The sequence below is a fragment of the Heloderma suspectum genome, chromosome 1, assembly GCF_057233095.1.
Source record: "Heloderma suspectum isolate Gila_16-S chromosome 1, 16-S_ref, whole genome shotgun sequence".
Lineage (NCBI taxonomy): Eukaryota > Metazoa > Chordata > Lepidosauria > Squamata > Helodermatidae > Heloderma > Heloderma suspectum.
In genome coordinates, this window is record NC_139458.1 from 322,582,432 (window position 1) to 322,601,017 (window position 18,586).

At 41.5% G+C, this 18,586-nt stretch overlaps 1 protein-coding gene across 1 annotated transcript in view; it reads left to right on the forward strand.

Moving 5' to 3' along the window:
• Window positions 1-18,586, forward strand: part of SLC16A10 (solute carrier family 16 member 10) — a 71,107-nt gene that overhangs the window by 38,968 nt on the left and 13,553 nt on the right. The window contains exons 3-4 of the mRNA XM_084827305.1: window positions 694-1,126; window positions 12,742-12,885. Of these exons, the coding sequence (XP_084683431.1) occupies window positions 694-1,126; window positions 12,742-12,885 (577 nt within the window). The remainder of the gene's footprint in view (window positions 1-693; window positions 1,127-12,741; window positions 12,886-18,586) is intronic.

Here is an 18,586-nt window from a genome sequence, read left to right on the forward strand (position 1 = left end):
TGCCCATCCATGTCCTTGGATGCACCTAAAGTAACTATTTGGATCCCAGTCACATCTGAATTTTTTGGCTTAGATAATGTTTTCCACTTCCAGGTAATTAGTTAAGCAAATAGAGAGCTTGGAAGTACAACAGCTGCAAATGAAATGTTTCATAAATTTCTCTGATAACCTGTAACAAGGGTAGTTTGCTCTTTAAAGATAAGATATAATATGGTAGCTCTTCCGGAAAAAAAACTCAGCTGTTGTGGAATCAATATATTATTAGGAGGGAACTCTTTAAATTTTTGTTGTAATTATAATTATGATTGATACTAGTAGACATTAAATATACGTTTACACCTTTAAAACTCAAATTATTTAGAGGAGTATTAAGGCCCGTTTATGCAAATTCCTACAAGTGAATCTGGTAACTTGTATTTAACACACTGTCAGATGGCAGAACACAGTGGGGATTACAACAATCTTCAGTCCTGTACTACACCATGCAGGTTTGCTGAGAGAATACATGAGTCCAGTAAGAACCTGCTAGATTTGATTTACTAGTCTTACTGATTTCAAGTTTCAGCAGCATCATTAGTTGTAAACTGCTTTAGGGACTTTTGTTAGGGCCAAAAGGTAGTATAAAAATATTTTATAAATACAAATACAATACGCAAAACATTGTGGTTAACAACTATTTTCTGTTTGTTGTAGCTCACTTGGACCTCTCTACTTCACTTATGGAATCTTATTTGGTTGTGGTTGCTCATTTGCCTATCAGCCATCCCTGGTCATTTTGGGACATTATTTCAAGAAACGCCTGGGACTGGTGAATGGCATTGTCACTGCTGGCAGTAGCTTGTTTACTGTAACACTTCCTTTTCTTTTAAATGTTCTGATTGACTCAGTTGGCCTATACAACACTTTCCGGGTCCTATGCATACTTCTCTTTGTTCTCTTCCTGGCTGGCTTTACTTATGTGCCTCTCCTTCCTAGTACCAAAGGAAGGTGGGAAACGGGCATGTTCAGATTACCTCCTGCAAAAAAGGTTTTTAACTTTTCCATTTTCAAAATTATGAGTTATCGAATCTGGGCTTTTGGGATCCCAGTTGCCTTATTTGGATACTTCATACCTTATGTTCACCTAGTAAGTATACATATTTCTCCCTGTTTTTATATTTTATTGTTCATATGGCTGAATATGATGCATATATTTTCAAAGCAGTAAATCATTCTTCTTTATATTCTAATTCAGATTTAGGCAACGTGGTGCCTGTGAACACCAGTGTGCCCTCGGATACTTTTCTTGGTGCTCTATCCCTCCCACTTTTTAAATTAACACATTTTCTTACTGGCAGTTAGCATTGTTGTGAAATAGGATTCTGTTGGTGCTGAAAACTGTGGGTTCAAAGGACTTGTGTGGTGTTTTGGGACTCAAAATCCACCTCAGCCTTGTACTCAAGTCTTTTGGGCAGGTTACTTGTCCTTTGCCACACCTCCCATGGCAGCCATTTTGTGGTGGTGCCCACAAAATTTAAGTATCTTAAACTGCCCAGTGTGCCCATAGCCCAAAAAGGTTGTCTGCCCCTGTTCTAATTGAAGAAGACCCAAGGCAGAAATAAAAGTTATATGAGCCATTTCTTTAGCTAAACACATTTAAAATACTATGCATGTTCCTTATTTTACACATTTCTTAGCATCTTGCAGTAATTAAGAATAAATGTATGTTATCAAAGGCTATATTGGGCAAGGGATAAGGGAAAGAGGACTGCAGGTGACTCTGTATGTTTGCATTTAGACAATTATATCTCATCTTAATAATCTGAGATATGAATGAGACTTTTGCCTCCACATCAGCGATTAACCCAGGAAGTTTCTATTTCATCCTTGGCACAGAGGTTATAAGACAAAGAAATCACATAGGAGGGAGGCTGATAAGCCTTAAAATCAAGATATAAAACCTTGGTCGTTACTTAAAATATTAATGCACATTTTAAACGGTTTACAGTCATGAAATACAACTCTTTAAAAAGTCTTCTATTCCCTCCCTTGTTTCTGGTGAGTATTTGGAGACCGTATCCTATTGTTGTTCAGTGTTAGTAAAAGGTGAAAGATTTATGTGATCTGAAGAAAAGAGTATTGTTGCTCAATATGAAGATTTCCAATACTGTGGTGCTTTACCCTTAGAGAAATATGTGAAGCCCATGGGGTGAGACAGATAAAAAGAAACATTACATCTGTATCTGGTCTTGTGCAGCACAACAGAACTGGCATATAGATACAGCTGCAACTCCATGTGTTACCTGAATTGTACACCTGCTTGTGTACTTCCCTTTTATCTCTCTCTTGTACCTCATCCCTCTCCCCCCCCCCCCAGTTTCTTCTTCTTTGGTACTCAGCCTTTCTCTCTGTCTTCTCTTATTATGTCTGGCTGCTTGTTCTAGTATCCTACTCCCATTTTCCATCTTTTTACCCCCTTTCCTCTCTTGGGTGGGCTAGGGTGGGGAAGAGGAGGTTGTGTATGTTGGGCCACCTCTATTGTTTTGGATTATATTTTGTTCAAATCAATAAAAATCTTAGCAAGTAAAAAACAGATGCAACCAGCAGTGACAAAGATGGAGAGCAGGAAACCTGACTCATTATTCAATAGATAGGGCACATAGTGGTGTGTTGTCTTGTGGACACCATCTTATAGGTAGAAGGGTGTTTGCATGCACAGGTGTGCCCACAGACCTAGCAAGAAAATATTCAGAAGGCTTGCTTTAGTTTTGCTGCAATGTATCATTTGATATTTTGAATATGTACTTACTTTGCAGCTAATACAACTTACAATGCTTTTGCTTACTACTTGAAGATTTTGTTTCTGGATTTGAGTTGGTACTTTTATAACACTATCTGATGTTTTGTAAACTTGATTGATAACTCTAGTGTGACACTACTGATACTGCTTCTTCAGGTAATCCTCGTGCTTATTTGTGAGGTATAGAAATCCTCCATGGTAGGGAAAACCTGGTGCTGAATACCTGCAATTGCAATTGTGTGAACAGAATAGGGTTTCCTTGTGACCTTAGGAAGGGAGCATCTTGGTTTCAGCATATGTCTTTGCCTCTGCATGTCTAGAACATTTCCTGCTCAGTCCTATTTTGTTCACCTATTCTGGTACTGGTCAAGGGTTTGTTTGTTTGTTTGTTTGTTTATTTATTTATTTAATGTCTTAATCGCCCATCTGGCTGGTCACCCGGCCACTCTGGGCAATGTACATCAATACAAACAATTTTGAAACAATAACATTTTACATTAAAAATCATATTTCTAAAAATACCCTAACCTACCCCAAATGCCTGCCTGAACAACCACGTTTTTAATGCACGGTGGAAGCTCATTAAAGAGGGGGCATGGCGGACTTCCCTAGGGAGGGAGTTCCACAGAGCGGGGGCCACCACAGAGAAGGCCCTCTCCCTCGGCCTCACCAGCCTAGCTGTCCTGGCTGATGGAACAGAGAGAAGGCTATCCGAGGCTGATCTTGTTAAGTGGCCTGTCTGGTGCTGCTGGAGGCGCTCCTTGAGATAGGCTGTGCTGGAACTAGGGATGTCAGAGAATTCCGCCACGGATCTCGGTGAGGCCGAATGCCCCCGAACTCCATGGCGGAACGGCCTGCCACCCCCCTGCGGATCCCCCCCTGGGACAAGACTTACCTGGGGCGGATGTTCCGGACAGCGGCGGCTCCAGCGGCGGCTTCGGTGGCGGCGGTGGCGGCTGGTCTTCTGACTGGCTGCCGCTGCCGCCACCATTTGCAGTCTGTTCCCCCCCATTCGTGATAGGCTACGTAAAGACTTACGTAGCCTATCACGTCTGGGTTAAAAAAAAAAAAAAAGAGTATGCAAATGGCGGCGGCTACGGCTGCTGCCATTTGCGTTCCTTATTTTTGGCCGTCTAGTCTACATAAATATTTACGTAGACTAAGACGGCAAAAATAAGGGCGAACGCAAATAGCGTAGTGGACGCTATTTGTGTTCCCCCTTATTTTCGCCGTCTTAGTCTACGTAAATATTTACGTAGAGTAAGACGGTGAAAATAAAGGGGAACGCAAATAGCGTCCGCTACGCTATTTGCGTTCCCCTTTCTTGTCTTCGTCTTAGTCTACGTAAATATTTACGTAGACTAAGACGGCCAAAAATTAGGAATGCAAATGGCAGAGGCCGTAGCCGCCGCCATTTGCGTACGCGTTTTTTTTTTTAACCCAGACGTGATAGGCTACGTAAGTCTTTACGTAGCCTATCACGAATGGGGGGGGGAACAGACTGCAAACGGTGGCGGCTATGTATAGTCTTTACGTAGCCTATCATGGCTGAATTCAAGTACGCAAACGGCGGCGGCTATGGCCGCCGCCATTTGTGTCCCTGCTAGCCAGCGGCCAGATGTCCGGCTGCTGGCGGAGCTGGCCAGCGGCTCTGCGGAACCCCCGTGAAGCGGAGCTGGCTGGCCAGGATTCCGGGGGGAGGGACGGAGCGCCTCCCCCCTCCAGCGGAAACCGGCAGAGCCAGGTAAGCGGGGTTTCGTACACCCCTAGCTGGAACCATATAGGGTTTTAATGGTCAAAACCAACACCTTGAATTTGGCCCGGAAAACAACAGGAAAATCTCTGTACATAACTGCGCTTTTAAAGGTTGAAATGGTACTCAGGACTGGCCTCATCATGAGATGGATTGAGGGCCCTACCGGAAGCAGTGAATTTGGGGGATAAGTGGTTCAGATTGTGCTGCCTTGGGGCCAATGCCAGAAATGTGGTGGTAGCAGGGGAAGTACTTCCAGGATAGCACCAGGCATGTGCATTGTGTGCAGGCCCCCTGTGATTGTGCTATGAAAGCACCATGTTGGGCAAGATTGTGCTGCCTAAGAGCAATAGCTTGAGGAAGCCTGCATGCATGTCTGACATCAATCTGGAGCTGACAATCAACCTAATACAGAGCAATGGTGGGTGGCCATCTCAGTTTGGCTGTGAAAAGACTATGACTAGCCCTGGCTGGAAAAGCACATTAGCATTATCTAGTCCAATTTATGGAGGAAAACTATACCTAAAGCAGCCTTCTCCAATGTGATGCTGCCAAATTGTTTCAGACTACAAGTCCCATCTCCCCTGACTGTTGGCCATGGTGGCAGGGGCTGATGAGAGTTGGACTCCAAACCATCTGGAGGACATCCCATTGGAGATGCTTAGAGCATCTTTGATTAGGGGCTTATGTAGCCTCTTCTTAACTCTAGTAACTGCAGCGTCAGTGACTTCTCAATAGATAACAGTTGATTGTTTTCCCCCCTAATTTTCAGACTGAATTTCTGCTGTTCAACTTTAGGCTACCATGCAAAGTTGTTAAAAAAAAAAAAAAAAAAGTGTTACCTGCCTTGGAGTAAAGTCCCAGAAGGCATCATTCAAGGATTTCACCTGGGATGTCGTGCAAGTGGCATCAGCTGTCCTGGGACGTATGCTTCAAATGGGATGGATCCTAACAATCCAAGCAGAGTTCTGTTTGTGGAATGGGGCTTGCCTGCCTCCTTCCTGGAGACAGTACCCTGTGTTTCCTTCAAAAGCCAATCCTGAGAATTGGAGGGCTTTGGGAACAGCATGGGATGTGCTGTGGGGAGCTGCATCTGGCAGGGAGAATTGGAGAACATTGCAGACCACCCTACCCTCCCAACTGCCAGATCTGGATCTGACCCTTTGGATCTGGCCTCATTCTCATCTATATCTTTCACTATTTCTTTCTTTATAACTTTGACAATAATTTCAGTAAATCAAATTCTGATAGAAAAAATGCACTGGAATATAATTATTTCCCTTGAAAAGTAGAACACTGTGTGTCAATCTTACCCTGTTCTTTAAAACAAGCATCTAGGGCACAGTCCAGTCATGACTTGCATAAGATCCATTCATTTCAATGTGACTGAGGCACATTTAACCAAACTGTGTAACCCTAGATATAATTAACTCATATCTATGAATTCAGTGCTAATTTACTTTTACTGAGTTTTTCAAGCAATTATCTTTTTGCATAGTTGTCTTGATAGAAACTAGCTGGTTTAAAACAATTCTTATTTTCTGTATTGCTAAAGTAATACTGTAAGTAAAGTATTACTATTTTCAGGATTCTTAAAGATTTTCATAAGCATGAGTGTTAAACATAATAATGTTTCACACCATCTTTCTCTTGCCCTCTTTGTCTTCCCCTTCTCTCCACCTTTCTCTCTCTCTCTCTCTCTCTTTGTTTCTCCTTCATCCATGCCACCTTCCACACATTTTTTCTATCTGAAGTTAATATGGTACCTGTATTACAGTGCCACCTTGGTTTTTAGATGGATGTTTTCTAAGGCACCAGATCTTCAGTGGCTCCTGTGTGCTTTACTTGCTTTTCTAATCTTTACATTTATCTTCCTTCAGATCTCAACTTCTGCTGCAATTTGACTGCCCAGGTTAGTGACATTTCCCCCCTTTTTACGGTTCTGTGACTTCTCTGCATTTCTTTTCTCTTCTTTGCGCTTGTCAGTATTGACCTGGCAGTGCTTATGTTTGATTAGTCTAGCCCCTTTACATCCATTTGAAAGTGATACATTATACATGTTCTGTGAAAAATGCCAGGAAACTGTTTCCACAATACATTGCTCTCTTTAACCTTGCTTTAACCAGGCAGAACTGGTGACCATTCATCATACTTGTCGGTGACCACGTCTCAGTACTTTGTTTCTTAGGAGATTCTTTGCTCAGAATTTGTATAAAACATTAGATGATGAAACGTTAGAAGGGCAAAAGGAGGGGGAGGCATGAAAGTTAATTCAAAGTAGGTAGTGCATCTGTAAAGTAAGCAGTTCTGGCTAATGGTGGCTGGCATTGTATATCAAGGACCTTTCTTCATGATTCCCCATTTGACTTCTTTGTTACGTTCAAAGCATTTAGCATAGGTTAACTTACACTCTATCACAAAGCTGAATAGGGATTTAATACTTACAGCATGATCTTGTGCATATCTACTCAGAAGTAAATCCCATTGAACTCACTGGCATTTACTCCCAGGTAAGTGTGTGTGTAATTCTGCAGCCTGAATTTCCCATGTCCACATGAAATTTGTCATCCATTGTATTACTTTCCACATTTATAATCTAGCTATTCATTCTCTGTTTAGAGGAGTAGGAATTTGCTTCTGTGAACCTTAATATGAATACACACAAAGCATGATGTCTGTAACCTTGAAGACAGTACAGTGAGTACCACAAATGCAATAGGGTTTCTAAAGCCCCTCTCCCTTTCCACACAAACTCAGAAGCAGACTCCCTTTCCACACAGACTCACAAGCAGCCACCTACAAAACTACTTCTGAAACTGGGAGAGCATTGGGAATTGAAGCTGAGTCTCACGCAGCATGAGGTATTATGTTTTGGGAGGAAAAAGCAAGGTACCCAGTGGGTATATAAAACCTTATTTGCCAAAACATTGCATTTATAACCCTAGTAGTTTGATTTGTGGATTATTAGCATGTAATCAGGTTATACTCTTGAAATCTTCAGAAATGTATATGCCATGACTAGAGACAGAGTCAGTATCACGGGTTGGTATGGTTGAACAGCTGCTGAGGCTTCAGAAGGGCCCATCTTGACCCTGTTGATCCTTGCAAGTGAAGTTCCTCAACAGGTGGCAGCACTTTTGCCTGGGAGCCGAGTTGGTGTGCTCACCTCCCACCCACAGTGACTACCTGCCATGTTAAATTACCCCAATACAATGCCTGACCTGATGTCAACATTAGGTCAGGCACTGCATTTGGGGTAATTTTACTGGCAGGCAGCCAGCACATGTGGGAGTTGAATGCTGGTTTGGGTCCCATGCAAAAGCGCTGCAGCCACCTGCTGGGAAAATACATCAACATCCAATGAGGGAGTGACTGCAGGGTTGGTGGAAGAAGCAGCAATGGCAGGTGAACAGACAGAAGGAGGCCCACTAGTCTGGGGAGTGAGATACTAGTCTTTCAATGGGGGCCCATCATCAGCACCATGCCTCAGGTGTCTCCTGAACTCTGGTACCTGAGTAGGAGTAGAAAGACTATATTCTTGTTGAATATATTTCAGTAGTCTGCATTCAGCATTCAGAAGCAGTTAGGTTAATACAGAACAAAAGTAGGCAATTTATTTGCTTTGTGTTTGATATTTCTGTTTATGTGTGTATGTATTATTACATTTCTCTACCATCCAATAGCTGAAGCTCTCTGGGCAGTTCACTATACATTACTTCTTATTTTCTCATTAAGCAACATCATATGTGTTCCCATTAAAGTGCTTCCATGTTCCCACAGGAATTAGACATACTCTTATGGAATCATATTTTGTGGTAACTTACCTGTCATAAAGAAGTATTTCAATTAAAGCTCTGGTCTCATGCATTTACCACTTCTGAGTACCAGTGGTGGTAGTTTTTTCACAATGACTGGGCATGTATACTTCCAGAAGAGTAAATAAATGGAGATATAACTGTTGCAAATCACCACAAGTAATGATTGGAAGTGCGAAACTGGCTGTAGAAATATTCTCCCTTTGAGGAGATAACAGCAGATGTAATGTAAAACCACTTAAATTGTGCTAGTAATGTGGTTACATTATGAAATGCTCCCCCTGCATGGTAACCGTTAAAACTATTCTATGTGAGTTAACAACACTGGTGGTGTAGTGGAGAGGGAACGCAGGGGAATGTAGCTCTGGGACTCTATTCAGAGCAGGAGCTACGATGTCTCATCTGCCCTGCCCGTATGCCAAGGTAATTGGCAGGCTTTCCTTGCTCTGGCCAGTGAATGAGGTCATAATGGGACTGTCACATTTTACTGCTGTTTGTGATAGATTTGCACAGAGGGAATCAGGAAATGAGGTAAATAGTCAAGCAGAGGGTGGATATTCCTTTCCTTTACTTTGATGGAGTACATACTTAATGCTAGCATTTTAAATGGTAGTGCTTCTTTGCAAGGTTGTTTGCATTTCTAATTAAAATCTAATGGTTGTATATCAGGTGGCTGAAGATCTTTTGTTAAAGCTTAATGTGTTTTACAAGTTGAACCTATGCAGTCAAAGTAAGCGCTCTGCATAAGATTGCTGTCATGCCCCATAACCTTAATTGATGGTTTGTTTGTCTTTGGATGTCTTTGTTTTATGATGGAGTTTTTAATCAGTGTTAGCTCCTTTGCAAATAAATAATAGGAAAACAGGATATGTATATTCTGGGGGTGTGACTATGGATTCTCCTTGGTGACATGGCTATGGGGACAGTCATGATGAGCTCCTGCATTTCAAAATTTACCACTACACCACTGTTTATAACTACTGTAAAAAACCCACACCGTACATAGAATGGGCTAGTTTGCATTGATCAAACAGCCCACCATGGGTTGTTTAAACCATAATGAGCTGTGGCATGTGCCAGCAGGTGTTTTGCATATTCAACCCCCCAGCTGGGGGTTGTCATGTTGTCCAAACCTGGACACCATGGATTAAGCAACCCTTGCATAACCCATAATCTGTTGTAGGGTTACACAGGGATGTATGGATGTTGTTAAATCTGTTCTGTCTGCATTTTGTGGATTATCAAGCACCTTTCATTCCGTTTTCCACTCACTGATGGAGTCGGAGTTTCTCAAGTTCTTGAACTTGTGCAAATATGCACTTCTGCAAATGTGCACTTCTGCAAATGCACAAATCCCCCTAATATGTTCATTATCAAGCTTTAACCTATGGGGGGATGCACATTTTTAGTCTGTGTCTCCCCCCCCCCCCATATTTTGCTATGGCTATATTTGTGTAATATTCCAGCAAGTAAAAAACTGATCCGTAAGTCTGCGGAATCCATGCGGCTCTGGAACAGCTGGTTTGCTACAAAATTGTAGATTGGATTTCTATGAAACTCATTTGAATCTGTTGCGGATTTCTCCAACATCTCTAGGGTTATGCAAGGGTTGTTTAACCCATGGTGTCCAGGTTTGGATGACACGATAACCCTCACTCAAGGGTTGAATATGCAAAATGCTGAACAGCACACACCGCGGCTCACCATGGCTTAAACAACCCACAGTGCGCTGTTTGATCGTGTGAACCAGGTCAATTCAATAGTTTCCAAAGTATGATAGTTGATAGGCTATGACCAAGCTTCTTCTACCTGACCCCTGTTTAGTTCCCTTTTTATGTATAGTTTGGAATGGGTCTGAATAATAGTAATAATACTGACCTTATTTCCTTCCAGTGTCTGTGTGGCCTCTTTGGAACAAGATGAATGTTATTGGGCAAGCTTAGGTCTTTTTCCTGGGCCACTTGCTTCCTTTTGGAATTTAAGATCTTATCCTAGGATCAGGTTGGTCCAGAGTGGGTGTTACTAACATAGTTACTTGTTGTTGTTGGCTTGAGAGTTCTAGATTGCTATTTATGTATTTATTTTATTACATCTTTCCTCCAAGGAACTTGGGGTGGAGTTTATGATTTTCTCCCCCGCCCCTGCATTTTACCCTTCAACAACCCCTGTGAAGTAGGTTATGTTGAGAGAGAATGAGAGTGAGTGGGTCAAGGCCACCCAGTGAGCTTCATGTCTGAATAGAGATCCTGACACAGGATTGTAACCTAGGCTAGTGTCTTAGTAGAGCATTCCTGGGTACGCTTACTTGGAAGAAAGTTTTACTGAAATAAATCAGGCATACTTTCAACACAGGTGCGTGTTATCAGCATGCTAAAGGGTGAGGAGAAAACAGCACATAAGATTACCAGAGCACTCCTTGCTTCTCAGCACAGTGGCTTTCAGATTTCACTCAGTTTACTAACAGGGGCTATTCCTAAGCATCACCTATATATCCTATGGTTTGCAGCAGACTGTTTATTTATGGAAGAACAATCGAGATGGAAAGCTCTAGTTTGCTTTTTCAAATAAGCTTTAAAAATGCATGCTTTTATTGAATGGGTTTAGATTAATTACAAGTGAATAAACTGGCTTTCTATTTCATGTAGAAAAATATGGAACCCACTCTATAAACAAATACTTATTTTTTTGTAGTAAAGGGCCAGTTCTTACCTTTCTCCATATTATGACTTCTACTTTATCATCCCATTACATAAAGTGTTTGCTCTTTACTTCATAAAACTAGTATAATCAAAGGGTTTGAGTGTTTACCTTCAGATTTTTTTTAGCTGTCTGAGGAAATTCTTTTTAACTTTTAAAACTAATTTATATCAGTGCAGCTCCTTGATGAAACTATTAATAGTTTCAGTTAAATTGGTTTGTGCGGTGTTGATTGGGATTCTGGTTGTTATGTTTGTTTTAAATATGATGTCACTCACCTGAGCTGTCCAGCATGATATGAGCTAATTGTCATACATACTGTATTATCTTTTTCAACCTCTAATCTTGCTCCCTTCAATTTCAATATACATATCTTAATTTCTTTCTTAAAACATTTCTCTTGGTGTAAAATAATAGTTCTGTTTTCTTAATGTCTTCTTGCTCTTTATTTTTATTTTTTGATTAAAATGTAACATATTTTAATTTTAATTTTTTAAAGATATTTTTATTTGATATAGCATTATTGTTGCTGTGAATGAGCAAGAGAGATTTGGATCTTCCTTACCACATGAATAGAAGGATGCTGGAGAGAGAACTTTGCATCCAGCCTCCAGTATGCACCCTTGCCCATTATACTACCAAAAAGATAATGAACACTGTCAACTATGGCAATATTTAACATCTATTAACTAGCAGAAGAGGAGTAGGTGGGATCTGCATTGAATCCACTCACACCTTCCCAGCTTACAAATGATGTTTTCAGAGTTGATCATCAGTTGGTTGTGGGTTGATAGAGGGCATTCCACAAATGTGGCAGACACAGTACAGAGAGCTGAAGTACAGCTCTATACTTCAGCTTTAACTATATAGGTTTTAAGGTTTAATTAAATGGTTTCGGGGTGGGTTTTTTAACTCTTTCAAGAGAAAAACTTTCTTCAAGAAGAACGCACTGACCTTTCAGTGATATCTTTCCCTAATTTACAGACTGACCAACATTCTCCTTGTTCATTCAATTCTATTTACAATAATATAATTGATGTTGAATTCAATAGGGCTTATTTTCATTTGTAACTGATGTTTGTCTTCCTCAACTGAGTAGACAGTAATACATTTTTCTAAGCCATTGCTAAGATCAGGCAATGAAAACAGAGCATAGGATCCTTAAGATCTATTTTTAAGAACTACACTGAGCATGAGGATATATCTATCTTGACTTTGTTCCATGATTTATAAGAAAGAGCACTCTTCAATCATATCTTGGCTTAATAAACTGATATATAAACAAGCCTTTTACCCATGCACACAGTCCCTTCCTTCCTTTGCATAAGCTGCACTTAAGCCAGGAAATCTCTAATTAACCACAGTTTCCCATTTTGTCCAAATTGGGAAATGTTTACCATCTTTGGAACAAGTCAGGATCGTAAACCACAGTTTGAAGTTTGTTTAGGATCCTGGCTAATTCTACATTGCATTCAGGCATGCCACAAAGGGGAACAGAGGGGCTTCATATCTGTGGAAAAGGCTCATTATATCTTGGCTTAATAAGCCAAGATATGATGATCCAAACTGGGCCTGTGAAAGCAGGACAATATAAAAACATGGCTGACAGGAGTGTGAAGAAAGCTCCCTTTGTGTGATTACATGCAAGGTAGGATTTCTTGTGAAAGTCAACTAATCTCTTTCCTGTTTCTGAACAGCTGAATCATGTGAAACAACGCATTGGTGAAAATGTTCCAGATGTGACTCTTCTGCTTTGCCTTGGCATTACTTCAGGAGTTGGCCGGTTGCTTTTTGGCAGAATTGCAGATTATATTCCTGGTGCAAAAAAGGTTTATCTACAGGTACAGCTATTGCACAACAACATTGATAAGATTATAATATATTACCAGAGACCAAAGGCCACTATTATAGGCCATTGGTGGACTCTCTCTCTACATTGCTATCTTTCATATTATGATACAGAATGGTTGGGGCATTGCTAGGTACTTGAAAGATTTAGGATATGGGTTTATGACATTGCAAATTTAGAATTATTGGAATTTATTTATATTTCATTGTTAGCAAAAATAACAGAAAATACTTTTCTGTCATCACTGTGCAATTACAGCCTCCTCTACTCCCCCCACACTTGATAGTGATGGAATATATCCTACACAAATTAAAGCCTCAGAATTCCCTTTTTAGGGATTAAGCACTGACCACACCCGTTGCAAGAAAACTACAACCAGTTCATATACATTTTGTTCTCTTCCACACAACAATCCCTCCTCATTTTCCTTCCTCTAGCAGCTATACATAAAAACAGAATTTTGTTTTTATTTGTTGCAAAAACCTCCTTTTTATATGCAAGCTCTCCTTTCCTTTTCCCCATAACTTAATTTGGCCAGACTTAGCCAGGATTCAGCAAAGGGGACCAGGGCTAAATTATGGGGAAAGTATATCTGAGAATGTACCAAGTGCCTTTCCCTCAACAATGAAGCTAGAGTCCATGCAAAAAAGAAAAATGCAAATTGCAAAACCTGGATAGGATTGGGCTGAACAGGCCAAGTCAGGGGAGTGGTGTAGAATGGAATGGGGTGGGCAGTTTATTGAAACTGCAGTACCATGCTCTCAACTCAGGACTTCTATGGAGGATCAGGCTGTAGACCTCCCCCTAAAGGGAACTTGGGCTGCAATCCCATGGACACTTTTGTGGGAGTAGTCTCCATTGAACACACTGAACACTTCTGAGCTAACATACATAGGATTGTATAACTCCTGTTTTTATTAAAGTTTGTCATTCCATTGTTGGATAATGGCAACTTGCAAACAAAATAGCCCCACTTTCCTTCCTCTGCAACCTTGTGAACCCACTTTCTCCAAAAAGTTGGGTGGTGAGGAGGAGGAGGAGAAGTAAAATATACTCTTGTCTGTTTGTATAAAGTCAAATACAGTTCAGAACTTCGCTTTCTCACTAATCTTCCCTCTTGAGAACTCCCAAAGACTTGTTCTGGATGGAATACAGAAGAGAAAGAAAGACCAGGATATGGGAGGGAAGTAGAGGAAAAGAAGAATGATGATTGGAAATGAAGGGGAGGAAGAATTTCCCAAGCCAGTTGGCTCCTTTCATACAGGAAGCATTTCAGACGAACTGGGTGTGTGTGGAGGCTAATTAAATCCTTTGCTGTCATGAAGCTAGTGAGATTCTGCAGAAGCCAAAAGTTCCAGTTTGGAGCAGTAAAATCAGACATTGTGTGAAATACCAGTATTTCACAGGGAGCTCTTCCTGCCTTCCCCTTCCCTCTTCAAACTCTCACTCCAAGCCAGCTCCTGGGAGTGGCCTTGTAAGAAGCAGAGAGTCTATAATAAAAAGATCTAATTTGCATGTAACACTAGCCCTATTCAGGTATTCTGTACCCGAATAGGGCAAACACACAAGAAAAACAGTGTTCTGGCTTGCATGGACAGCCCCCATGGATACAGGACAGAGGCACTCCACTTCAGACAATCACCCTCCAGAAGTAGAGGATGACAGATCTTGATGAAGGAGAGAGGTGGGACTAGCATGGTCCCTCTCGTCCTGTGTTTGCCCTGTTATGGTACAGAATGCCTGAATAGGACTATTAAAGCTCTTACATGGAATGTTCAGAGAGGAAAAACAACAACATATACATTAGAACAAGGATGTAGAACAAGCAGATACATTAGAAACTTTTCAGCCTCAAGGGCCATATGTGATTCTGGATCAGGGGCTCCGTGCACACAAACATGCATATACACATGCATGCACACATCTCAGCAATCCTGATACAAATCGCTCTTTCCTTGCTTCTAGCAGTGGTGGGAAAAGAGCAATCTGTATGAGGAACTTTGGGTGAAGGAAAAATTTGGGAGGGTGGACTGGGGGGGCGGGGGTCAGGGCATCCATGGGGAACCACAGTTAAGGCCTTGGGGAGGGCGCATGTGGTTGTGCACCACTGCATTACGATAATACTTTTTCCAGTTTCTTTGTTTCCCCAATAAGAAGTCTTAAAGTCATATGAAAATGATAGGGGTTTTTTGTGGTGGTTTCCAAACTCCAGCACATATATACCTCTTTACTCGCCATTCAACCTGTTATGCTTGTATATTGGGCTTTCACTTTAGATGCTATTGGCATGTATAATGGGATGAAGAGTAGAAAGGGAGGGAGGGAGGGGGAAAGAGAGAAACAATAAGCAGACTGTGGAAGGAAAGGTGGCAGTGTCTCCTATAGTTTAAAATGCTGCTGCCTTCATGCTATACCCTCTGCAGTATCCCACTATAGATGCCCAAATGACTGTGACCCAGCAGTGGTTGTACTAGGGGTTGTACATGCACAACATGTCTTGAATTACACATCACTGTGTTCTGCTGTAGTGATAGCAGGAGGGAGAGGGTGTGTCATCTGTCTGAGACTTTGAGTGATTACAAGTGGTATTACTATTTCCAAGGGAAGCTTTTTTTCTTTTTTCTTTTTTACCATATCTGGAAGTTAGTGGCCCTTGGGACTGGTTCAAACATTCACAAGTTTGATGTGTATGCTAGAGGAGAAGTGTGACTCCCCCATTTCCCCCCACCTCCCATACTGTTCACATAAGACAATGTGTGACTTGCTTCTTACAGGGCCAGTCAACTCAGAAGACAACTAGATTATGGCAGCAGAAGAAAGAAAACCTTTCATTTTATTTCCTTTCCTACAAAGCATGAAAAATGCTTAGAGCTTTTGGATGTTTGAGCAGCAAGACAAGAATATGTGGGATGCCTTCTGTTAATTAGGCTCTCTCCAGTCCTTTAAGTTTTAAAGCACAGAAATCCCTGGAATACCCTTCCCCACAAATCTTAGATGTAGTTGGCTTGGGAACTCTTGGGAACTCTTTTCATAAGATTGGTGTGTGCAGTGGATGTGCGTTTTATCGTTGTTGTTGTTGTTTATTTGGTCAGTCGCTTCCGACTCTTCGTAACTTCATGGACCAGCCTACGCCAGAGCTTCCTGTCGGCCGTCGCCACCCCCAGCTCCCCCAAGGTCGAGCCCGTCACCTCCAGAATATCATTCATCCACCTTGCCCTTGGTCAGCCACTCTTCCTTTTGCCTTCCACTTGCCCTAGCATCAGCATCCTCTCCAGGGTATCCTGTCTTCTCATTATGTGGCCAAAGTACTTCAGTTTTGCCTTTAATATCATTCCCTCAAGTGAACAGTCTGGCTTTATTTCCTGGAGTATGGACTGGTTTGATCTTCTTGCAGTCCAAGGCACTCTCAGAATTTTCTTCCAGCACCACAATTCAAAAGCATCTATCTTCCTTCGCTCAGCCTTCCTTATGGTCCAGCTCTCGCAGCCATAGGTTACTACGGGGAATACCATTGCTCTAACTATGCGGACCTTTGTTGTCAATGTGATGTCTCTGCTCTTAACTATTTGATCAAGATTTGTCATTGCTGTCCTCCCAAGAAGTAAACGTCTTCTGATTTCCTGGCTGCAGTCAGCGTCTGCAGTAATCTTTGCACCTAGAAAGACAAAGTCTGTCACTGCCTCCACGTTTTCTCCCTCTGTTTCCCAGTTATCAATCAAGCTGGTTGCCATAATCTTGGGTTTTCTGAGGTTTAACTGCAACCCAGCTTTTGCACTTTCTTCTTTCACCTTCATCATGAGGTTCCTCAGCTCCTCCTCACTTTCAGCCATCGAAGTGGTATCATCTGCATATCGGAGATTGTTAATGTTTCTTCCAGCGATTTTAACTCCAGCCTTGGCTTCATCAAGCCCAGCACATCGCATGATGTGTTCTGTGTACAGGTTGCATAGGTAGGGTGAAAGTATACAACCCTGCCGTACTCCTTTCCCAATCTTAAACCAGTCCATTGTTCCATGGACTGTTCTTACCGTTGCTACTTGGTCGTTATGCAGATTCCTCAGGAGGCAGACAAGATGACTTGGTATCCCCATACCACCAAGAACTTGCCACAATTTGTTATGATCCACACAGTCAAAGACTTTAGAATAGACAATAAAACAGAAATAGATGTTTTTCTGAAACTCCCTGGCTTTCTCCATTATCCAGTGGATATTGGCAATTTGGTCTCTAGTTCCTCTGCCTTTTCTAAACCCAGCTTGTACATCTGGCAATTCTCGTTCCATGAATTGCTGGAGTCTACCTTGCAAGATCTTGAGCATTACCTTACTGGCATGTGAAATAAGTGCCACTGTTGGATAGTTTGAACATTCTTTGGGGCTTCCCTTTTTTGGTATGGGGATATAGGTTGATTTTTTCCAATCTGTTGGCCATTCTTGTGTTTTCCAAATTTGCTGGCATATGGCATGCATCACCTTGCCAGCATCATCTTGCAAGATTTTAAACAGTTCAGCTGGGATACCGTCATCTCCTGCTGCCATGTTATTAGCAATGCTTCTTAAGGCCCATTCAACCTCACTCTTCAGGATGTCTGGCTCTAGCTCACTAACCACACCGTCAAATCTATCCGCAATATTATTATCCTTCCTATACAGATCTTCCACATATTCTTGCCACCTTTTCTTGATCTCTTCTGCTTCTGTTAGGTCCTTGCCATCTTTTTTTTTTATCATACCCATTTTTGCCTGGAATTTACCTCCGATGTTTCTAATTTTCTGGAAGAGGTCTCTTGTCCTTCCTATTCTATTATCTTCTTCCGCTTCCGCGCATTGCTTGTTTAAAAATAATTCCTTATCTCTTCTGGCTAACCGCTGGAATTTTGCATTTAATTGGGCATATCTCCCCCTATCACTGTTGCCTTTTGCTTTCCTTCTTTCTTGGGCTGCTTCCAGTGTCTCAGCAGACAGCCATCTTGCTTTCTTGGTTTTCTTTTTATTAGCAAAGTTCTAATTCTAGTCCCACGTTGATGCCATATTCTGCTCAAATTGGAATCAGTGGCAAATCTGGTGGAATTTCTGGTGATTTACAGGAACCTTGTTGGTTCTGGAAGATATCCTTCTTCACAGATGATGGTCAGAATGATGCTCGACATGTCACTAGCTGGCACCAGCATCTAAAGGCCCTCTGTGTCACTTTCATTGTTGACCAGTAATCAGTGGCACAGAGGGCCTAGTCCAACTTGAACAGAAGCTTATTTAAGCCTTGGAGACACTTTTGCATGCATAATTCACTCATAATTGCATTGTCTCCTAGGTACTGCCACATTAACTATGAAGCAGTGCTCCCGTGAATCACATTGAATCCATTTGGGTGTTTGAATTCTGCAAATATCTAATGCCAAAATCCTTGAAATTCCATACTATGTTTTGTCAGTCATCAGATAGCCCCAATCCCACACTAGCAGTACGGTGTCTCATCAAGGCATTGCAAGTGTAGAGGGAAAGCTTTGTTGCAGGCAGGTTAGCCTTTTTGTTTAAGAGTCTTACTCACCTCCAGTCAGTAAAAGGAGATGATATAACTTTCAAGAAGTAAATTTAAAATAGGGGAAGTTCAAGAAAAGTAAGGAGAAGAGTATCTCCTGTGTGCCCATGTACCTTTTTTGTTTAAGGGTTCAGTTATCACTCCTTTGTTTCTTT